The sequence below is a fragment of the Xylaria bambusicola genome (assembly GCF_022495145.1).
Source record: "Xylaria bambusicola strain CBS 139988 unplaced genomic scaffold F5B22scaffold_4, whole genome shotgun sequence".
NCBI classification, from domain to species: domain Eukaryota; kingdom Fungi; phylum Ascomycota; class Sordariomycetes; order Xylariales; family Xylariaceae; genus Xylaria; species Xylaria bambusicola.
In genome coordinates, this window is record NW_025953557.1 from 360,377 (window position 1) to 383,718 (window position 23,342).

General features: G+C 49.0%; 5 protein-coding genes across 5 annotated transcripts; 3 read left to right on the plus strand and 2 right to left on the minus strand.

The window, feature by feature from the left end:
* Positions 1-465: 465 nt before the first annotated feature.
* F5B22DRAFT_337453 (uncharacterized protein) lies at positions 466-2,758 on the plus strand. Its single transcript, XM_047970870.1, has 2 exons — positions 466-1,131; positions 1,181-2,758. Exons 1-2 carry the CDS (start codon positions 708-710, stop codon positions 2,464-2,466), a joined length of 1,710 nt encoding a protein of 569 aa, XP_047834774.1. The 5' UTR covers positions 466-707; the 3' UTR covers positions 2,467-2,758.
* F5B22DRAFT_337457 (MCM2/3/5 family protein) lies at positions 2,737-5,493 on the minus strand. Its single transcript, XM_047970871.1, has 4 exons — positions 5,216-5,493; positions 5,025-5,151; positions 3,560-4,968; positions 2,737-3,499 (listed from the first exon to the last, which is right to left on the minus strand). The coding sequence occupies exons 1-4, from the start codon at positions 5,350-5,352 to the stop codon at positions 3,007-3,009; spliced, it is 2,166 nt and encodes a 721-aa protein (XP_047834775.1). The 5' UTR covers positions 5,353-5,493; the 3' UTR covers positions 2,737-3,006.
* A 279-nt stretch (positions 5,494-5,772) lies between these two features.
* Positions 5,773-9,830, plus strand: F5B22DRAFT_589810 (Vps54-like protein-domain-containing protein). The gene is made up of 2 exons (XM_047973770.1): positions 5,773-9,333; positions 9,394-9,830. The coding sequence occupies exons 1-2, from the start codon at positions 6,257-6,259 to the stop codon at positions 9,611-9,613; spliced, it is 3,297 nt and encodes a 1,098-aa protein (XP_047834776.1). The 5' UTR covers positions 5,773-6,256; the 3' UTR covers positions 9,614-9,830.
* Positions 9,831-11,894: 2,064 nt separating this feature from the next.
* Positions 11,895-13,072, minus strand: F5B22DRAFT_337477 (uncharacterized protein). Its single transcript, XM_047970872.1, has 2 exons — positions 12,300-13,072; positions 11,895-12,241 (listed from the first exon to the last, which is right to left on the minus strand). Exons 1-2 carry the CDS (start codon positions 12,551-12,553, stop codon positions 11,935-11,937), a joined length of 561 nt encoding a protein of 186 aa, XP_047834777.1. The 5' UTR covers positions 12,554-13,072; the 3' UTR covers positions 11,895-11,934.
* A 4,473-nt stretch (positions 13,073-17,545) lies between these two features.
* Positions 17,546-19,663, plus strand: F5B22DRAFT_337486 (uncharacterized protein). Its single transcript, XM_047970873.1, has 3 exons — positions 17,546-17,770; positions 17,837-17,908; positions 18,090-19,663. The coding sequence occupies exon 3, from the start codon at positions 18,112-18,114 to the stop codon at positions 19,243-19,245; it is 1,134 nt and encodes a 377-aa protein (XP_047834778.1). The 5' UTR covers positions 17,546-17,770; positions 17,837-17,908; positions 18,090-18,111; the 3' UTR covers positions 19,246-19,663.
* The last annotated feature ends 3,679 nt before the right edge of the window (positions 19,664-23,342 follow it).

The following is a 23,342-nucleotide window of genomic DNA, read 5'->3' on the forward strand; positions in this document are numbered from 1 at the left end:
GAGAAAGAGAAAATACCATTGAAATTTACCAACTTTCTAGGTACACGACTTACATCAGACCCCATCAATGGGTAGCCCCGTACCTACCACAGACACCTGTAACATACCTTTGTACCAGGTACATACGCACTTGCATGGAAGTTACCAAACAACCTTGAATTCCAAGCTTGGGAAGTTCCAACCACTTTCACATTACGGAGTACATATATCATGTACCTACGTAATAGGTACTTGCCGTAGTGTACAAAATCGGCACAGATACCTATATACAGTGCTTAATACAGCCTGTACCGTGACGCCTTTCTTTCCCATTAGAGGTCCGGCAGTTCCGCCCCTCTTCGCTAGCACGCCTTCGCCTAGGGACCTTAAGTAAGTAGGAGGTAAGTAGGTAGTACATGTAGCTTTAAGCTGCCCTCCACTCACAGCCCCACCACGGAGTACTGTAGGTACTCTCTCCTCCACGTAAGTACATACTAGGCTCGCATCCAGCGCATCCTGCGGGCCACATTTGGATTTATGAATCCATGTCAGCACCGAAGCACCGAAGCTCTCTGGCCGGTTCCGCTTGATTCTATAACCAGCGTCTTTCGACGTCCAGAGGCTGAGCCTGTTCCTCATCTCTTGCGCCGATGCGGTATTTCTGATTTCCCACGCGCCCATAGCTCTGTACCTAGCTAGAAAGCGACCTGCTGCTGCTGTCCGTTACCATGAGTTTCGGCGGCTTCCTGGCACAGCTCGATGAAGGGCTGAGCTCTCTCGTCGGCCAGTGGAATGTCTATTCCACCGGCATCGTGACCCTCCTGGTCCTTCTCGTCACGTATTCCATCACGAGCCGCGTAGAACCCGAGATTCATCCTATGCTCCTGGCCCGCCAGGGTCATGGTTCCCCTGTGCGTCAGGAAGGGGAGTCGCCCATCTACCGCTCAAACGCCGCGCCTCACAGCATGCCCCTCAATAGCGGCCTGAATGTCAAGGAAGCTGGCGCCTCCAAGTGGTCGCAGGGTCGTGACGGTGATTTGAGAGACGTTTGGCGCAAGGCTATCACGGGGTCATCTGAGGGTGATGGTGCAAAGGGCAAAGGTCGTATTCTCACCGTCTTGGGTCGGGAGAAGGTCATCGAACATAAACTTGGTAAGTTTAAAGATACAGATACCTGCCTAGAATTACTAACAACGTCTAGGGGATGTGACTCGGCAGATCAATCTGGTCGGCCAGTATATCTCATCTCAGGGCGGAAAGAAGGTGGCCATTTATCTGCCCAACTCGGTCGAGTACATTGCTACGCTCTTCGCCTGTAGTTTCTATAATATAACCGCCATCCTCCTGCCTTACGACCAGTCGGATGCGTCTATCATCTCTATGCTCCAGCAATCAGGAGCCGACACTGTCGTCACATGTCCTGGAACGTTCCCTTTCGATAGTGTGGTGAAGAGCTATCCGGCTTTGCGCCAACTAATCTGGGTTGTTGACGAAGGCAGCAAACATCTCGATTGGAATGAGGTCCCCAAAGGCATGGGTGGCAAGGTGAATGTATCTACGTGGCAGGATATTTTGAACGATCAACCACAAACTGCTGGAGCCGAGCTACCTTCAGTTGACACTCAGGTTGCTGCACCTGACGTAGTCATGTTCTGGGTATCTAAGAACGACTCGATCGAAGAAATGGTGCGTTTCACACAGGGAAACCTTGTGTCAGCCATCTCTGCGCAGCTTGTCGCCATCCCGACAAAGGAACGCTTCTCGCCAGCTGACCTCTTCCTTCCTGCGGCGCCACTTTCTTCCTCGTACGCTCTGGTTTTGACCCTCGTCGCTATATATAGCAATGCTTCCGTTGCCTTCAACTCTGTAGCAGGTGCTTCGCCGGATCTGACCCTTGCCACCCAAGGGGTCTCACCAACTGTCATTGTTACAACACCAGAGACGCTCTCCAAGACCCATGCTGAGACGAAAGGCAAAGTCACATCTGCCCTCTCGTCCCTCTCCCACTGGATTCAAACTCGCAGCCTTGTCCAGAATGGCGTTATGCCCGTCGCATCATTCCTCGCTTCGTACAATGATTTCCTCTATCCCCGGCTTGGGACTGAGCCTGGCAAGTTGCGGCTGGTTTACGTAGCGCACCCAGCCGACGGCAACAACAGTCCACTACTATCTGAACTCGCGCTTTCCGATCTGCGCATCTTCACCGGTGCGCGAGTGATTTACGCCCTCTCTGCTGCACCATGCGCAGGCGCCGTTGCTCAGACACAATTCCATGACTACCGCGTCTCTGGAAATGGAAAGGGCTCACATTTCGGCCCCCCTGTCAGTAGCACCGAGATATTGTTGCGTGATACTGGCTCGTACAAGATTACGGATGAAAACTACACCGGCGCTGTTGTCGTCCGCGGTCCGGCTATCGTGGGCGGAGAGGCAACACTAGGCTTAGTGGCTACGATTCGCGACGATAACACCATCTCGGTCGTTTAAATGGTCCCATTATAGACTCGGAGATCCATGCAATCTTGATCACGATGTTGGAAGAGAACGACAAATCTTTAGGGAAAAGGCTCGGCGAAACAATACAAACAAACACTGTTGATGCGACCAATGAATGATTTTTCTTGCGCTAGTCATGCTCGTAGCTTCCACTGATATAGACAATTTTCAAACTGTTCCAAACTCATTGATGTCCCCCCCCTCTTGCTATCATGCGTCCATGGTACTCTGATTTAACTTACCTTCGAATTCAACTAGATTTGCTACCAACATATCCTGTATCTCCTTAACCGTAGACAATGGCGCAGACTCACCGTGTGCACACAACTGGATTATCTCTCTAAGTACTGTCTTTATGCACTAAACTCATCGACCTTATATGACATGCTATTGTCATCATCCCAAATGCGTAACAAGAGGTATTATAACAAATTGACCCGAACTCCACGTAAACACTCCACATCATACAAGTCCACTTGTTCATCTATTCATGAATGACGTTGCCCTACAAGCCTCCTCAATACGCACCCCTTAAGCACCATTTCGATAAACCTGTGATCCTTGATTTCTGAACATGATCGTGTCCCTCCTCTGCAATATCATCAGGGCTCTGTTGAGGCTCTGCTCGCTGAACCCCTTGCCCTCGACCATCTCGCGGCGCAGCGACGCCAAACTTGTGCTCCAACCGATGGGGAGTCTGCGCCTCAGCTCGGCTTCGACGCGCGATACTTCTTCATTGAGCTCACGACTACCTTGGTTGGATCCCTGGTTCACTGCGTCCATGGTACTGCACAGGAACAGACGGATAGCCTCGTCGACGTGCTGCTCCGTTGCGATGGGGGAAAGCGTAAGTTTAGCTAACGCCTCGGTAATGCGTACAATAGCTTCTAGTTGACGCACTGTGATGGGAATACTGGAGCGCGTGTTTGCTTCAATCTCAGACGCGTGCACTTGCTTGCGGATGGACACGAAATGTGAAGAGAGCTTTTCGGCAGCCTCGGCGGAAAGACGAGGCGCGCAACGTCTGGATTACCCCTGTTAGCTTCCGGCTCATTTGGTACACAAGAATTTGGTTTAAACTTACGACTTGCAGTAAGACAGATATCGCCGCATTTTCTCTACTGGTACCTCGCCTTCTACCTGCTCTTCAATACCGCGCCCACCCATATGGATACCCATGACGTGCTTTGCTATCCGCTCATCCTTGTCGCGTGTATGCTCATCTTTAACGATGAAAATCATGTCAAATCGTGATAAAATTGTTGTCTGGAAATCAATGTTTTCTCCAGGTGTCTTCATGTCATCATATCGTCCAAAGATGGGGTTGGCGGCAGCGAGAACCGACGTTCGAGCGTTGAGAATTGTAGTAATTCCCGCCTTGGCGATCGATATTGTCTGCTGTTCCATAGCTTCGTGGATGGCTACTCGATCCTCGTCCCGCATCTTGTCGAACTCATCAATACATACAACACCGCCGTCCGCGAGCACCATAGCACCCCCTTCAAGATAGAACTCTCTGGTCGACTGGTCGCGTTGAACCGAGGCGGTCAAACCAGCTGCTGACGAACCCTTACCTGAAGTGTAGATAGATATGGGTGCGGCTTTTTCAACGAATTTTAATAGTTGCGACTTTGCTGTACCTGGGTCACCAAGAAGCAGAACGTTGATATCACCTCTGAGTTTCATACCGTCCGGAAGAATCTTTTTGGACCCGCCAAGCAAAAGGCAGAGGATTGCTTTCTTGATATCCCTGTTTCCGTAAATGGAGGGCGCGATGCAATCGGTCATTACGTTGTAAAGATCGGGTCTCCTGCTGAGCTCAAGAAACTCCTGCTCCTCTTCTTCCGAGAAAATCGCATTTCCCTTTGCAGTTGAGTCTACATCTGTTTGAATACCGACGGCTCGAAGATAAGGGGTTCGAATGGCAACAGCACCACCCGTTGACGAGTTTTTCGAACCTTTGCTCTGGTAAATGGAGAAGATACCCATGATAGTGCATCTTGACCCAGGAACTACTCTATTTGTCAAGTAGCGGTCGGCCGAAATCAAGACATGTCTCGGCAGTTCTCCGACAGGCACCTGGTCAGGTGCTTCTTGGAGTTTGATAATCTGTTGGTCGACGAATCGGGACTTTTCGTGCAAAACAAAATAGGGATCGAGCGGACACTTTTCGGCCGGATCGTTGGGTGCACGCTGCCTACCGCATTGGCGCGGTAAAGTGACACCCGTGAATCCCCCAAGAATGGGAACTGCCTGGGTGTGTAAACAGCTGCGACATTGGATGTTGAGTTCGGTGGCTTTAGAGGACATAACAGAGGCACCAATCACAATACCTGACACCCTAACTAGGCGTGCGATGGTCTCTGAGTCCAAGTTACGTATTGAAACATCTTCAGCGGTGGAGTGCAGGAGTAGTTGGTGTTCTGGAACCTCGGCGGCTGGGTTATGAGGAAAGACGATTCGGTGGGTACATTTTTTTAATGCATTTTCGAACTATTGCGGGTCAGTAAACGGAAACCGTGAAGTGAAGATACGAGAGGTTGACGTACGAGTGGGATAATCTCAGCTGGCTCTGTTACCAGACGATGTGCTAGTTCTTCGTTGTATTTGATGAGGTCGGTAATATTAACATCGCAATAGAACTTTTTTAATAGAGCATTTTCGCGCAGCTGGTCTCTGATGTAGAGTTAACATCAATCCCAAGGACAAATCACGGTGAGAGCAGAGGTGATGGGCATACCTGTATACGAAGATGTTATCGTGCCTGAACTGAAGAATGAAGTTGATGAGCTGCTCTTGCAGCTGAAGCCGGGTGTCCTCATTTGGGCCCGAGCTGTTCTGGAAGACAGAAACAGAATACACAGATTGGCGATCCATCTTCTGGGCGGCCAGCTGCTAAGGTTCAGTGATTCAGAAATTGATTCTCGAGAAGAGCAAGGCACACGCCGACTTGGTACACTGTTAAGGCTTGGGATTGAGGGGTAATCGAATGTTGGATGGGGTGCAATTGATGCCGGGTGGGTGCGTGGAGGACCAAAAATCGGCGCGTCTGAGACGCGCTCTCCCAAGTCTGCCCAAGCAGCGCGTTTAGTGGTTGCATTGGCGCTAACCAAATAAAGATATCAAGTATCTGAGCAGATAAGTACCTAGGTACCTAAGTACTTTCCCCGTTTTCCCCTGAGTTACCAGTATGTCCTGTCACGTGTTACAAAGACGTGGGTACTATTAGGAGTCTCGAGTCGTTGGTCCACTCCACTCCCGGGTAGGCCGGCTGGGAGATGACCGTGTCTGTTTCAAGCTCCGGCATAGGTACTTACACGTAGGTATGTAGTTAGTGATACCCAGGGTCCCTTGCGACAGATATCCATACCTATATGTACAATCACGTATTCAACAATTCTATCGCAACCATAGTGAAGCTTGAGTAAATCATCAGCTGGAGGATTCGCTGGAGAATCAGGAGCTTCCTTCAATTCACGATTCTAGCACGTACCTCGACTACCTACCGACCTCGACCTCTCTACAGCTCGACTACTGGTGGTCATTAGCTACTGCCTGGCGCATATCCTCGTCTCGAACCCTCAAGGCCCAGCGAACGAGCCGCGCCTTGTTCATCGGTCGAGTCGACTTGGCCAACTGGCTCCACGCCTCGAGGCATCTTATAGCTCGTGATTTCACACAGCTATGCTTCCGAGGTAGCCATCCGCGAGCCCTTTCGATAAGCCACTCGGCTTCTCTCGCCTGATTCACCCTGTTGCGACTGCCAGGCCGCCCGAAAGCCATGTTTTCCAACGCCGCAGCTCGCAAGTCAGTCGACAGTCTATCGCCTTGGTCCCCGACTTCCACGTCCGAGTTTCCCTTTCATCGCCAATCTGCGACATCTCACCCTAAAATCCGCCGAGGCTCAACCGCGAGTTCCATACATTCTATAGGTGGCCAGCTCGACACCTCCCCTAATACCTGGTCTCACGCCGTCCTGGAAACTGGACAAAATGCTATATCGACGTTGCTTCAACCACCCATCGTTCGAACAGGCTTGCAACCCCATACTGTCGCTCCCGCATCCAGTACTCACAAACCACCTACTGCGAGAGACATACCCCCCGTTACCTTAACCAATGTCCCCCATGTCGACGCCTCCGAGTTCGCACCTTACCTCGCACAGGTCGGCGCACTTTACGACCAACTGCGGCGCATGCAAGAGAGCGACGATGATGTGAACGATCAAGTGCTGCGCCGGGGCAGGTCTGATGATTTGAGTAAGTCCAAAGACGATGGTCATCTACGGCCTGGCAGTAGAGCCTCGTCTACTAGATCTGTTTCTCCTATTGACCCCCAGCCGTCGAGGACTCCCATACGTAGGCGCTCGAGCTCAGGATACAGCCGAAAACAAACCCAGGGGCCACCTCCTTTATCTACGATTCCAAACGTCTACTTTGACGAAGATTTTCATCTTGAGAACCCACGAATATTTGATATTGTCAGCGAGAGGTCCGAGATTGTACAGCCAACCCCCGGTTCAACTGTAGAAAAGAAATTGACAAATGGCAACGCTCAAGCACCTCGTAAGGCTCTAGCAACAAATGCTATATTGCAAGAGAAGCTCTCTTGGTATATGGATACCGTAGAGATGCACCTCATATCTTCGATTTCCACTGCGTCAACTACATTCTTCACAGCTTTAGGTTCCTTGAAAGAGCTTCACTCTGAAGCTGCGGACTCTGTCGAGCAGATCAAGACGTTAAGGAAAGAGTTGGAAGCTCTTGACCTTGAAATTGCCACCAGCGGGTTAGACATTGTACAGAAACAACGTCGTCGCGAGAACTTACAACAACTGAATGATGCTGTGAAGCAGCTAAAAGACATTGTGGACTCTGTGGCAGCGTGCGAGAACTTGGTGGAGGATGGTGATCTCCAAAACGCATTAGACAACATTGATGGCCTTGAGAATCTCATTGCGGGAAGGGGTACTACTACTCCGACTGATGGAAGCAACCGAGGTCCTCAGCTGCGCAATCTTAGAGACGCCGTAGCACTTCAAGGTGTCAATGACAGCATTTCTACCTTGCGTTTCCGCATCGGCAAGGCATTTGAAGCACGGCTTATCGAACTTCTCTTAGGAGATTTGAGACGGCACATAGATGACCTTGCAACACGAGAAGTACTATCGCGCTGGAGCAGTGCGGCAATGCGATCCCGTGGCGCCCATACTAGAGATTCTTCGGCTTTCCCGGCTTATTTGGCCAAGACCGAGAATTTACGCTCTCAGCTGATGCCTGTATTAGTTGGGTTGCATCGGTCAAAGCATATTGCCATCGCCATTGCATCGTATCGAGAGGTTGTCATGCGAGAAATCCGAAGTCTTGTTAAGCGACCACTGCCAACTTCTCATGATGACGATAACGAGTCCATGGTGTCTGCATCTACAATGAGCTCTAAGCGTCTTACTCAGCAGGAGAAGTCGAGCATTCTTGCACGTAATCTACGAGCCTTGGATGAACAAGATGCGGAAGAACTGTTTATAAAGATGTATGTTAGCGTCACGGAAACACTACGGCGACTTACTACACAGGTTAAAGTGCTGTTTGATGTTGCAAGTTCTATCGGAGAATCACCAGTTTCGAACAGCGATCGGTCACCATCTCAGTTGAAATCGCCACCTCTGAATAGCGCAAATCGCGATATCCAAGAGGATATTCACATGACAATGGACATGGCAAACCTTTTGGGTCAAGCCGTTGATACTTCCCAAGAGAAGATTGTCAAAGTACTGCGTGTGCGATCAGAGCAGAGCGCCCGGTTACCACTGGTCTGGTTCTTGAGATATTTTACACTCAACCTTTATTTCGCAAACGAATGTGAATCCATATCAGGCAGGAGTGGGACGTCTTTGAAGACCGTTGTTAACGCTCACATCAAAGACTTTATTCAGTCTCATGGGGACGCAGAGAAGCAGAAGCTCGCTCAAGCCATGGAATCCGATCAATGGAAACCGAAGGACTTTACAGAGAAAGACAATGTCTTGCTTGGTCAGATCCTTGAGTGCAGCACCAAAGACAGCCAACCATGGACGGAAGGAAGTCAAATATGGATTCCGTTTTCTGACATACAAACTAGTGAAGATATGACATCCAACGGTCGCCCTCGGGCCGAGTCTAATGGGGCGCCAAAAGAGAAAACTAGAAGCGCTATCATAGATTCGGAGCCTTTCTTGTTGCCGAACTCAGCCATTCTGTGCATGGAAGGCATGACTCATTTCCTACATCTTATTACGGGCATCCCTTCGATGGCATCCGATATTTCTGCCTCTCTTGTTGCTTATCTGCAGCTTTTCAATTCTCGATGTACCCAGCTCATTCTCGGAGCTGGCGCAACAAAATCTGCTGGTCTCAAGAACATCACAACAAGGCATCTCGCTCTTGCTTCTCAAGCACTAGCATTCATAGCCACGCTGATACCACATGTTCGAGAGTTTGTGCGACGGCACGCCGGATCTGGTCCCAATGTTAACAATGCTAATGTAGCTAACCTCATGGGCGAATTCGATAAAGTTAAGCGGCTGTTCCAGGAGCACCAAAACAATATATATGACAAACTAGTTGAAATCATGAGTGGCCGGGCTGCCCTACATGCTAAAGCCATGAAGGGAATCCAGTGGGAGCAAGAAAGTGAGCAGAAAGTTAACGCGTATATGGAAACACTTGCAAACGACACGGTGACTTTGCATCGGGTCCTTGCCAAGCACCTGCCAGAAGGTACCGCCCGATTGATTATGAACCCCGTGTTTGACAGCTACAAGAGCCAAATTGGAAATACCTTACAAGCTATCGAGGCGAAGAATGAGGTTGCCATCAAACGGTACGTCGCGCTAAGATGTTTCTTTTTGGGGGGGTTAATACTAACCTTTCCTGCCATCAGTATGGAGTCAGATGTCCTTCATCTAATCGCGCGTCTTGATCAGGTTGATGGCTTTGGGGACACTGGAGACCACCTGCTCAACATCGTAAAGTCTAAGCAGTCGAATTTAGCCGCTACTAAACCCGAAGCGAAGGATAGTGATGACAAAAAAGACCCTACAGCTGATGAGGATGCTCAACAGGCTTCTTCAAACAACAGCAACAACAGCTCCTCGAATTAAGCGTTTGCATCTATTTTTTATTTGTGCATGGTTCGGTAGCAAGGCAGGCGTTTCAGAAATAATTGTCCGGTTTTACAGCCAGCTAGAAGAAAGCTGTGTCGCACACCAATTGTTACGATAACAAGACTTTGTATAGCAACCGGCCTGTCTCGCCGCGTGTGCGGAACTTTAGTGAGACATGTCAAATAAGAAAACTTGTTGCACAAGAAATAGCATACTTCACAGATGATTGCCCAGAACAACCGGTGCTGCTTAGACGCGTTAGTAGCAGTGTCTATGGCTGCCAGGCGGACTAAAGTGCACGTGGTCGCAGTTATACGCGGACAAGGTAAGAAGGTCGGAGTTCTAAGCATCTAGAAATCCATCAAGCCTCACACAAATACCCTATCTCAAGTCGTAGCAACATATCATACCCGCGCAAAGCCTAGAGCCCTTTGAATGCTGAGGTGGATTGTTCCGAATTATGACATGTGTGACCAAACGAATGCAGCAGCATAGGCTGCAGCGATTCAGTACTCCTCGCCCAGTCAGTAGCACGACATTGTCTCTCTTTTGCAATCCCGGGTGCGTTCTTAACTGTTCATGCGCCTCTTGATTCGCGGATCCATTTAATTGATCCAACCGAGGCAGGACTGACCACATTGTAACTGCTTGTCCATTGTCAGAAGCCGGTGCACGGCAACCGGCAGCGCGGCAAAGCACGAACGAACAAGTTGGCATCAATTTCTTCGTTCATGCCTTTCCCACCGGTTCATTGCATCGGGCCGAGTAATGAACCCTACCCATCTTCCTAGCAATTTCGCCCACAGCAACATACTACTACATCCCGTTTCTTGCCTTTGGCCAGTGACTCAAAGCGCCTTGGTATACCTATTCTCCCTCTTCTTGTACGACCGACCTTATGTCGCATGATTTGCGAGATCACCCCCCTACCTGTGCACTCGCGTATCGCAATGTCTGAGACTCTACGACGCACGTGTCGGTCATTGTGTAGCCGTTTAACAACAGAGATGACAGCACGCGCTTGCTTGAAAGGCTGGCAGGCGGGTCGCGGGAATGATCATTTAATTGCTTTATCGACTGATTAATTGACTGGTTTTTTGCCTTGATTCTGCTGTGCGCCTGTTTCGCTATGAAACGCGCGCATGTCCTTCCTACGTGGCCCAGGTCGGTGCTGATGCAAACCGATAATCATGAATGCACATTTCGCCATGCCGGCGCTCCTATTTGCCTGCCTTGCCCGCCTGCTTGCCAAGATACTTTCTTCAACAGCGCAGAGTATCAGTAGACAAATGCAATGATATATATCTAGGCAACCATGTACCGGCGCACCATGTAGCAGGCAGTTCATGGAGCAAAATTGCCTACCTACCTACCACACCTACAGCCAGCGTACATACTGTATATACCTAGTATATCCAGATGCCAGGCCAAGAAGACAGTGGGGAGGGAAGAGGGGCAAACGTTTGTCGCCGGGAATGTACGAAGTAGTGCGCTGCACTACGCTGCGTGCCGTACCTAGGGTACCTTGCATCGCATCGTGGCATCCAAGAACCAAGACGGCTTAGCGGCGGATACCAGCAGGTTGGAGGGGCCGCGCGTTGACTTCGTACGTGGCGGCCGGGGCCCAGAGGGTGAATGTTCTGGTCTACGTGTAGTGTAGCGAAAGGAAAGGGTGGGTGAAAGGAAGAGAATGGATGAATGGACGTCGTATCTAACTACCATAGGTTTGTACGGATCTATGCTCAGCCACCTCGTTCGTGTGGTTCAATGTGCGGAGCTTGATCCCTTCACACAAGAGATCCCGTGGGATTGAAAAAAAACCAGGTGATTATCACATTGTTTCAATTTATGTTTTGTCTATCCCTGGAATAGAAAGTGAAGGATGCAAAATGGATGTTTTTTAAAAAGAATAAACCCGCCACACCTTCCCTTAATTTATATACAAGAATAGTAATGTAGAATTGATTCTGGCTAGTGAATGTAAGAAGGTAGAAGATGACACGGACTTATCCACCACAAAGTTCCTAGCAAGACCATGCTGATCAAGCATGGATATGGTATGGACTCCTCCCGTGACTCTCAAAATTGGAAGGAAGTTATCCAAAACTCCCTACCAGGAATGGAAAGCGACCCGCAGGCAAGCGCCGCCGTTGTGGTCCGTAAAATTGCAGTGCCGCAGAGGTTGGCTAGGAAGAAAGGATTGCGGGTATCTCATCGTAACTGTCGTTCATCGTCTTGAGCGCGCAGCGCGGTAAATGTCGTCATACGAGGCGCTATGATCCAGGCGCTGTGAAGTTGAAGGAGTACTTGCTCCTTCTTTAAAACTTGCCCAGGACGAATTTGCGGGCGACCAGCTCTACCTCAGCATCACGAGCCACTGGGGTCGTGGGAGGGTTACCAAGAGTGCAGATGAAATCCGTCTCAAGAGTAGTGACGGTTTGGATATCATCGGGGTGGTAGTAGGCCTTGGGGCAAGGGAACAGAATGCAGCCGGAAATTGAGACCTTCTCCAGAGCATTTTGCTCGCTGAGCGGATAAATTTCCTTGACACCTTCGTGGTCGTTAGGGTTCACAATGGCGGACACATCGAAGTATGTCAGACCCTGCCAACCTTGGAAGGTAAACCTTGAAAGCAGACGAGTTAGCAACGGCGGGCGACAATACATGAGTTAAAAAGACTTACTCAGCTAGCATGCCTGGTACGTTGGGGTTACCCTCAGATACGGAGTAGGCGTTTCCGATCCAGTAGTCAGGGATATCGACCTTGCTCTCAGAATTTCCGGGAATGACGAGAGAGTCGATCTGTTGAAGACCAGCACTGGGAGTGAAGACAATAGTGCGTTGAGTAGCATCCTGGTTAATGAAGGTGATGGAGTTAGCGCTAGCCAGAGAGGCAGCCGTAGCGGCGATAGCAGCGATCTGTTGTGAGAAACGCATGATGGATGTAAGTATATATAATGATAGTAGGCGGCGTGTGCGGTTGTATCTTGAAAGACGATGTATATCTACTGTCTTCGCGTTGAAGAAGCAAGGCTATAGCTAGATCAATAGCAAGGCCTGGTGACCAAGGAATGTATATATCACTGTCGAAGAGAATGAAAGACAGCAACGAGTAGGCAAAGGAGTGAAACCTAAATCAACTGTTATCTGGCAGATGAGGGGGCCGTGGGAAGTTGTGAAACTCAAAAGATGCGGCACAACGAGCTCTTATACGGCAGCACACGCGAAGAAAAAAACTGCCGGGGACTGGCGGGATGTGACCGTGCCTCATCGCTGGTGCCAACACTTTTCTTTCACCCCAGATGCAGGTACACCTGTACCTGACAACGACCACGAGTGGAAATAGCCCTCCCTACATAGTAGATAGGTACACGTCGCTAGGTAGGCCTTGTGGGTGTACGCCATGGAAAAGTAAGCGAAATACCTAGCCCAAATCCATTGGTCGTCCCACGTTCGAGAAGGCCGTCAGCTCCCCCTTAGCCCGGAAACTAACAATAGCACAATAGCACAGCTGTATAGAGCGACCCATAGGGTGAGACCATGGGTCTTGATCTCGCCTTCTCAACTCATTTTACTGCATGTAAGTATGCAGATAGTGGCCCTACAGTTGAATTGTGGGCTAATAAAGTTGTGTAAATCATTTGAATATACAATGTCCCTCTTTAGTGTTGCTACTCAGTGACGGAATCACAATGAGGACAGGTCTGTAAGTGGGACTGAGTTGTGATTTTGGGAACAGTGGGGTGTGTGTCTATCACACAGCTGGCCGGGGTAGGACTAGTAAAAGGCGAGAACAAGAATTTTTTGAAGAGAGGGAGAGAAAGAGAAAGAGAGAGAGAAAAAAACATGCGCAAGTTCGCAATCCAGCTGCGCTGTGGCTTCACAGAGGTCTGGTGTCCGATTGGTCCATAGTGCGGGTATCTGGCCCTGTGCCTGGCTGTGCCTGGTTCCTGAATCCGCGCGTCAGCATCCCAGACACCCCAGCGAGGTTCCAACCAAAAGGATTGGGTAGCGCACTTTGTCTAGACCTCTGTGCCTTGCAGATGCGCGTTGCCACCGGCTTCAGAGGTTGGCTAAAATGCTTGACCGGTCAAACTCGCCAATGCCCTATCACATACTACTTATGTAGATGCACTACGTGCCGCTTTCTGAGTAGGTCGTTAGCAATACAAATGCTTAGCCGAGCGTCCAGATATTTCTCTTCTAATTCCACAATCCTCAGTGAGTTGTCAGTTCCCAGAAGCAAACACACAGCCAGCAATTGGTGCCCCGCTCTCTGTCTTGGTGTGCGACGCATTGAGGCCGTTCAAAGCCAACCGGCCTTCTCGGGGCAAGCTCCACTATATCGGTAATAGTGCACACTAGTTTAGAGGTGTGGGAAACGACAAGGAAGGTCGAGAAGGTCTGTTCCCGTTGTTCTTGCGACTACAGTTATTCCCTAAGTAATGGATGACTGAATCATGTCGAGCTTCTTGCGGGCCACTCCATTAAGATCCCTGCAAGAGTGCGGAGACCGATCGGAGGCCATCGGGCATGCAAAGGCTCTGCAGGTCCAGACATCTGGAATCTTGAGATCATTGAATAATGGCTCTCCAATCATCGCGGCGCACAAAATGGAAACTACTGGCCCGTTAATGGCCCGTCAAACACCCTGGACACACAGATTTTCTCTAGATGCTGGAGGGTGGGGAGCTTGCTGGATAGTGGTTGGCTGACGGATGGCATACATATGGTAGTATGCATCTACTGATCCAGAGTCAGGCAAGTTCATCGGCTAATTCATCGGTATGTAGGTTGTGTTCTCAAGCCGTGGGGTGAGGCTTAAGTTCCTCGAGCACTATTGGCAGACACCAGGTCTGAGGCAAATTTCGGATGGGGATGCGAAATTTTTTTAGGTTCTTTTTGTCCTTGTTGCTCTTTCTTGTCCCTTCCTTTTTCAAGGCTTATCGTTCCCTCTCAATGTTTGATGTACGGGTTGGGGCGATTTGCCGAGAATTCGACGCAGCTGATAGCTGTAACTCTCTGCTCTTCAATCGGTCTTATAATACCCAATTAGCAATTGGCAGCCCGTGTGTTGCCTTGTATCAGATCGGTCAAAGAGCCGGCCTTGTAGTTCATGAAATGAGAGTCTTCTCCGATCCCAATGATAGCACATAAGTCCCATCACCATCAACCCTCCTCGCACTTATTACATCCTAAACTGAGCAGCAACACGCTATGCAATGAATGCATTGCCTAGGCATGGAACATTTCTCATCCTAGTTGGCTCAAGCATGATATTCTGGGTTGTTCGTGATTGTGGCTGCTGACATCGCCGTAGTGCCGTCTTTAGAAAAGTGCCATAGTGCGAAGTACAGAAGATGAGACACCGGTATCGAAGAGAGATCAGGCAGCCTCGTCATAACGAGTTTGAGCACGCTAACGACCGAGGCTATGGTGGAAACTAGATCGTTCCAATGGCAAAGAAGAGGAGGCCAGTCGTCTTAGTCTTCCAAGCATCGAACGGTGCACAGCTAAATCTAGTTTAGGCGAAGACCACTCATGGGTTATATGTTCAGCTCGAGCCATAATAGGTGGAGGCGGCCGAACACACTTCGTTCTAAGAGTAATTTAGTGGCTTATGACAGACGGCTGCAAGCGAATCTTGTGGTAGGCAGTTAGTAACAACTAGTTTACCTCTTCTAGTTAGAACGGAGCGAAGAGACATCGCATGTTATGACCGACAAAAATAACAGACCGGATAAGTGAAAGGTAATCTAGTTGTGAAAATTGCTACGCATATGAGAATGGTAGATGAGCCCTGGGCTATATCACGACCGTGGTGGGTGAGCTGACATGCAAGATGGAGGACCAGCATCAATCATGGACGGTTGTGAACGTCTAACGCATACCGAGTATGAAGTAGCCCATTATAAGAAACGATCTGGAGAGGTCGAACTCAGTGCCACAGGTTCTAGGATTTGATTTTGGGGGTAGAGATCCGTTTGTTGATGAGGATTGTCATCAAGCAGTCTAACAGCTTTATAACAGCTCTAGTCAAGGCCATACACAAATGATGAGCCGAATCCTCATCAAAAACCGGCTAAGCGTCAGAAAAGTCTCGAGGTAACAGTAACTGATCTGGCCCCAAGTGAATGTAGATGTAGTAAAATCGCTTGCTCGCGTCAGATATGGACAATAGCATAAGTCCGTAGCGGATACGAAGAGGCTGAGGGACGGTAGGTAATTATTTTAGATACGGAATTGTACAGTCATTGGATTTCACACTCGGTCAGCTTGGAGTAGCCCTTAAAGAGTAGGACTTCAAAACGAGCATGGGGCTGATCGGTTGGTGATTGATTGATTGATTGAAGGATGACCTTGAGAGGTGTTTGACACATTCAGATGTAACAATCCATCAGCATACCTACTTAGGTACCTAATGTGGGTTAGATAGATTTGATGCATAATTACGTATTGCTAGATACTTGCCTAACCTAGGTAGATGATAGGTACCTTGGTTGGTACTACCTGTCTAGGTAGGTACATATGTATGCATGTAGGTAGATATTCCCGATCATGCAGGCGTTAGCGAAGTATTGGCTTATCAGGGATTAGGGCAAAGCACCTCGAAGCCTTCAGGACAACATCCTTATAACCGTCACTCAAGCAGTAGGTACATTCCAGTTACGTGGTACCTAATATCAACACTGCGAAAGGCTGACGCCGCTCGTAGGATTCTTGTACTCCAAATACTTGTTCAGATACCATAATACGGCCGATAACCATGAATAAACGGCCGTGAATAGTTCATTGACGATAGGCCGAGTGCTGCCGACTGCGCACTGTAAGTAAGGCTTTTGGGAAAAATCAGCAATCGGCCCACGTTGAAGCAAACCCCACTCCGGCTAACAGATATCTACATACATATGTAATACTACGTATAGTGTCCGAGATATGGCGCCTTGATTATGTAGGCAGAGAATGTAAGCATCATCGGTCCCGATGCCCACATCAACCCACCAGCTCCGCCCGCAGAGTTGATTACGATTGTTCTCGGGTCTTACTCCTCCCGTTGGTGCTCAATGTCAAGGACGATTCACCAGCATAACGGCTCAGCCAGCTGACACCTATATACGGCCAGCTTACTTCACAATTGCCTACTACATCAGACCTACATGCACAGTCGTGTAGGTATTTAGGTATTCAGGTGTTAAGGTATATTATGTTAACCAGTGAGTGGGTGCATTCAGCATCGGGCGAGTGGCTATCCAAGTACTTACATGCGTACTTAGTCTGTCCAGAGTCTGTCCATCCTGATGGAGGTTGGCCGGCTTTGTCGGACGGCCCATCGTTCAGTGGATGGATTCAATGACCCATCCAATGACGTACGTAGAGGAACGGAGCGGCCACGGCGCCAACTGCATCGTCGAGGCCAAGCCAAGACATTGTCGGGGCAACACGAGGTTCACAACTCGGCACTCTCTTGTGGCAGCGTTGTATTTGACGCCCAATACGGCAAGGACCATTTTGCACTCAGATACAGCGGCGCCGAACCCGCCTCTCGTCAGCTCTCGCCCTACACTAGACTCTGGCTAGGCCAAATGTCGGAAGTCGATAGCATAATATGACGTATCCATTGAACTCGCCTTTCGGCCTTTGTCCGTGTCGGAAACGCCAGCGAAGCCATGGTTTAAGCCCGTCACAACACCCAACGACACCAAACGATGCCTTCCCCGCAACATCACCACCAAGCTTCGACATAGTGTAGTCTAATTTGAGTAATATGTACAGCTCTGGTTAGTCCAGCCCAGCCCAGCCCAACCTCCCAACGCAGCGGATACGGCTCGGTAGGTACCGTGTATGTAGGCTGTGACCTCGTATTACCATGCAGCTATGCTTATGGGTCTGCTATGGCGACCATTCCTTATCAGCCGTCCAGCTCACAGACGAACCTACCTCGCCTACCTTAAGTGACTGGGAGGCCATGCTCCGCTCTCGATCTCCCAGGATGGAATGGTTGACGGTGGCGTGAATACATTGACATGCATGCGTTGGCCGGGGTGTGGCCGGGGTGGTAAAGTGACATTTGAAAGATCGTCACGTACTCCGATGCTACCTCAAGGCTAGCAATGCTTTTCGACTGGTAGTGGCTTTACCTACCAGTCTATGTAGGTACGTTAGTACGGTCGTATCCTTAGTTTAGGACCGATTTTTTTGTTAAAAAAAAACAACGACCAGGGGTAGCCAGAGATCTTCTGGCAGCATCCACCAAAGAGTCAGCCCCTCAAAAAATGGTATATAGGTTGCCAGGTAAGACGCCGTGTTTACTCGTATGATTCCTCTCATCTCATCTAATATATAATCGCTCCTCACAGTCGCTATCCAACTCACTCGTTGTAGTTTATCGACGTTGCAATCGTTTAGCACAACTCGACCACTCGCTTCAGCCTCTCTCTTGTAGAGCATAACCGCCTAACACTCTTAATACCAGTCGCCACTACAAGTCTGTCACAATGAAGTTCACTCAAACATTGGCACCCGCCGCCGCCTTGTTCGGGGCTGTCAACGCTGGAGGATACCCGGTCTACCCTGTGGAAACTCCTTCCTACCCGGTGGAAACGCCTTCGTATCCTGCTGAGACTCCTTCTTACCCCGTGGAGACTCCCACTTCATATCCTACGGAGACTCCTTCTTATCCCGTGGAGACTCCTACTTCGTACCCTACGGAGACCCCCTCATACCCGGTTGAGACTCCGTCGTATCCAGTTGAGACTCCCACGTATCCCACGGAAACACCGTCGTACCCCGTGGAAACTCCTACCTACCCTACGGAGACGCCATCTTATCCAGTTGAGACCCCTACTTATCCTACGGAAACACCTTCATATCCTGTAGAGACTCCTTCATACCCTGTTGAAACTCCTACTTACCCAACGGAAACCCCTTCATACCCCGTTGAGACTCCCACTTACCCAACGGAAACTCCTTCATATCCCGTTGAGACTCCTACCTACCCTACCTACAGTCCTACTAGCTACCCTACTTATACGCCTTCTTACCCTGTGGAAACTCCTTCTTACCCCGTGGAGACTCCTTCTTATCCTGTGGAAACACCTTCGTATCCCGTGGAAACTCCTACCTACCCTACAGAGACGCCATCTTATCCAGTTGAGACCCCTACTTATCCTACGGAAACACCTTCATATCCTGTAGAGACTCCTTCATACCCCGTTGAGACTCCTACCTACCCTACCTACACCCCTAGCAGCTATCCTACTTATAGCTACCCTACTTATACGCCTTCTTACCCCGTCGAGACTCCCACTTACCCTACGGAGACTCCTTCGTACCCCGTTGAGACTCCTACTTACCCTACGGAGACACCTTCATACCCTGTTGAGACTCCTACCTACCCTACGGAGACTCCTTCGTATCCCGTTGAGACTCCTACCTACCCAACCGAGACGCCTACTTATCCTGTCTCTACGCCAACATACCCTGGTAGCTCAACCTTCGTTACTTCGTCTACGGTTTCCAACCCTCCCGCAACCTCCACCAGCCCCGTGGTTGTTCCCACCGGTGCGGCTGCTAAGGCTGGTCCAGTCGGTGCCCTGATCGTTGCTGGTATCGCTGCCTTGGCCATCTAAGAGGACATAGAAATTTGAACCTCGAAATTGTTGTCTATATCGAGATGGCTTATGCCCAAAGCACTGTTAATAGATGGGTATTTGGGCGAGACGGGGGTTTAGACTTAATGGGAAGAGGGACGTTTCTATTCGCTCATTCAATCTCGAGGGTTTCCGAATCAAGGACAACTCTTCGGACATGAACTTTACGACAAACTTTTTGGGCAACGAAAAAATCCACGCGGGCTATTATTGGTAATGTCAGGACATGACGGACGGGTGGGCGTTTTGATTCATTGGGCCGATTGCTCCTCACGACATAATACACCTATATAACGACACTCCTTTCCCGCAGCAATGATGGGTTAACCTGCAAGCAATTGCGGGACTAATTTGATAGATGAAAATATAAATCGTTTAAAAACTCATCCTTTCTGTTTTCTGGCCGATCGATCGTCAGCGTGATGTGTGTGACTTTGTGAACTCAACCCATTGTAGTGGTGCCACCTGACCGATAATTCACATCGGCCAAGGCCAAGACGTTTAGCACCTCGTGTTTACCGAACCCCACACCTTCGACGGTGTCCCGTTGAGCATGCGCTACGAAGTATACCTATATCTATGCCCGCTACACTACTTCGTATGTAGACTAGCAGACCGCTAGTGAGGCGAGCATAAACTGCCTCTAGTAGATAGCTCTCAGAGCTTGCTTTTCTAGAAAGCCCACCTCGCCCACCTACCTGGTGTTGGGTAGGATACGTTTCTACATTGCAGGAAGCGATGACAATCCATCTCATCAGTCGCCTGAGATTGGATGATAGCTGAGGGGTTCGCCTGTCGGTAGTGTAGATCGTAAGCCTTGGCGCGTTGTGAGGGGAAGTGGTTTGCGATGATGATCTCTGCTGCATGTTGGGTACAACGTTGTGGCCAGGTAGTTCGCATCCACACAGACAAGACCGGGAAATCAAGAAGGCTGGTAGTGTCTATTGAGACACGAAAAGCCCAGCTGAGACGGACAGCGCCCGCGAACCTTGACAGCAACTATCTTACTTAGTCTATGTGAAGCCTCATAGTATCACCTGCGCTACACACCATAGTAACACCATTAGGTAGTAGGTAGTTCTAGGTGTGTACAACAAAAAAGGATGCGGAGAGTGCTGTGTTCCCAGATGAGCACCGCATATCTAAGTCACGCAGGTTCATTCGATAGAACGCCACGCCAATGTCTGTCTCGGTGAAGCTGCTCGGCTGACTTCTCACTCTCAAAGCCTACCTACCATACTATCAACCTCACCAGCCACTCACCCTCTTACAAGTATCAGGGTAACATCCGCGTCACGTCGCTAAAGCAATCCTTCTCAAATAATCCACGGCGCTCGCCCGTGCAAAATTTGGGCTTGATTGGTCCTACATTATCCACAACCTACAAGTGGCATATTGAGCCAGTCACCTTGCTCGTTCGACGTGGTCTCGACCGAGTAGCCAACGTTGCTGTTGGGTAGAGGAGTAGCATCTATTCAGCTGACTCAGATACCATAAATTACTGCGTCATCTATTATAGCATTGATTGTATACTGAGCCTGTGCCGAGTACGTGAGATCTAGGACTCGGTACTACATGCCATTTTCGACAATGCTGTATGATTGGCTTGTGATGTTTCGAGGGAAAAAAAAAAAAAAAAAAAAAAAAAAAAGTCTGCCTAGAATAAGGCCGGCGATTGCCCCTCATCGCCAGCGGCCGCACCCCACTCTCGTACCTACCTATGCCCACGGCGGTATTCGGATATCGGGAGGAAGGGTGCATGCATAAATGAATGTTCGGGAACAGTTCCAAGGCCTTCGCATCGGGACCGTCAGTGGGAGGGTAAAGTTGATAATTACTATGTACAAGAGCCGTGGCTCTGGTCATCGGTTATCAACTACCTACATTGTACACAGCAGCGGCGCTCGGGCGCTGATCACGACACCCTTCTTCGAGGTCCTGCAACCAATGATATCAGATTCCCATTCCAGATCAAGAAATGCCCGAAGACCGTCATTGAAGCTACCGATTGAGCGATATATTGATGGTGAGACATCAAGCTGGTGGTGACCTGCGATGGACAACCCGCAACATAACATTGTCTAACTTGTTCGAGAACCGCCGTGTAGGTATGCGTAATGAGTCTGAACCCAGATTTTTGTTGTATGTTGTGAGACAGGCAGCCGCAGCCGCTCATATCATCAATGCCAGCCTCTGACGCGTTTAGTCAGCACAAGTGACTGCACGTTTCATGTATATCTAAGAGGCCATATTATTCGGATGAGATGCAACCTGACACAGAAACTCCAAATCGAGTTAGCTCATGCCTGAATGTTCCTCGTTCGACAAGGGTTTGGAACGCCTGAATGAAGTCTTTATAAATGAAGCAGATTGTCCAAATCTTGATATACGAACACGCCCCAATAAAGAAGAAACAGGCTGGAGAAAAGCTGACTGCGTGAGTCTCACATGTAGATATATCACCGGTTAGTGACTTGTTATTGGTAAACGAGGATTCAGCTCTACGGCGCCTCGCCTTCCACGCGTCCCAGCAATGACAAGATTCGGTTGTACGGCATTAGTGCTAAGTACAGGGCTGTATGTGACTCGAAAATAGGATAGTAATATTCAGCGATGAGTCAATAGCCTACTACTGAATAAAGGGACGTTGAGTAATTTCCTTGGAGATTCATCAGGTTGAAAAAGGAACCCGGTGTCAGCTGATGGAAAGCAGTGGGAAATTGGAAACACTCATCTTAGTAGCATCATCTATAGCGCCGGTGTCCTTGTATACCCTCTTACAACTATGCTGCAGTTCTAAGTCTAGATTTGCTGACCTGTTAGCTTTCGGCATCCACAGATGTCATCAATATGTATTAGTTCAGCGAGGGCTGAAAGCTTCTGCAGGATTCGTAATACTCAACATTCATTTCAACGCGTTCAGCTCGATATTGATCATTGTATGCGCCTGCTATACGTAATGCAGCGCAGTGAAATTGACAGAACATTCATGTAATACACGTGGATAAGAAATATCTGTCACGGAACGAGGAATAGGAGTGTAGTTCTATAACCGTTGCGCTACCAAAAGGTAAACGGCACTCAACTATAATACCGTAACAATACCTATCGCTTAAGGGATTACTATAATCCCTATCAAGAGGGTCTCGGTGGTAGTGCACGGTCTTCTTGGACCTCTCTTCTGTGTATGTCTATTTCTAATCTTCTCAGGGTTTTTGGTTGACTAGCCTCTTGCTTCTGTTTCAGGACCTCTATTTCATCAAAATGCTAGCTTTTACGTTCGCGCTATGGCAGAGATCTGAGCAGGGGGGCATCTCATTAGACAAGTTTCTGATCGCCTAAATTATTGCAGAAATTGGGTGCTAGCTAGTTCCGTTATGCGAGAAAAGGCGTATGTGGAGAAGCATCAATTATTCAGATAGCTGTGTCAAGTAGAGAAGAGAGAGAGTACAAATTGCCTATTACTAGATACTGTTGTTATGTCTGTATGAAGAGTTTTAATTATGCTAAGGAATGCCACGAACTCAGAGTTATTGTTTTGGTTTTTGCAAGAATTCATTAACATCTATTACTCCAACTAGATGTTCACCGTTGAAACCTAACTGCGATACCAAACGCGAGTTTCTCATATTAGTTACTTAACCCCAGTGGAGAAAGCGGATGAGAGATTGATCCAGCACTACTTCACGATGTGGCCATCGTATATGGCGAAACCTGTGAGCATGGGGTTTAGAGGACGGATTAAAGGGGGGAAGGATGGTGGTGGGAATTCCCCTCGGTAAGTTGAGAGTCGTCCGCACACGGGTATACAGTAAAATTCACATTTAAGATCCTTATCGACGGCCCGGATCACAATCTCAAACGCATTTCGGGCTGGGCGAAACTAGAGAGTGCAATCGACCATCTCAATTGTCTTTGGTAGGCTCTAACGCTCTGCCCCAGTACTAACTCGCCTCTAACGTAAGAATAGACAGAAAAGTTGGAAGCATGTGAAAACAAACACGCTATTTCAGAGGCGCAGTCACTTAATGAAACTAGCGGTCTCGTCACAAGGGACGAATACATACCGACAGTTC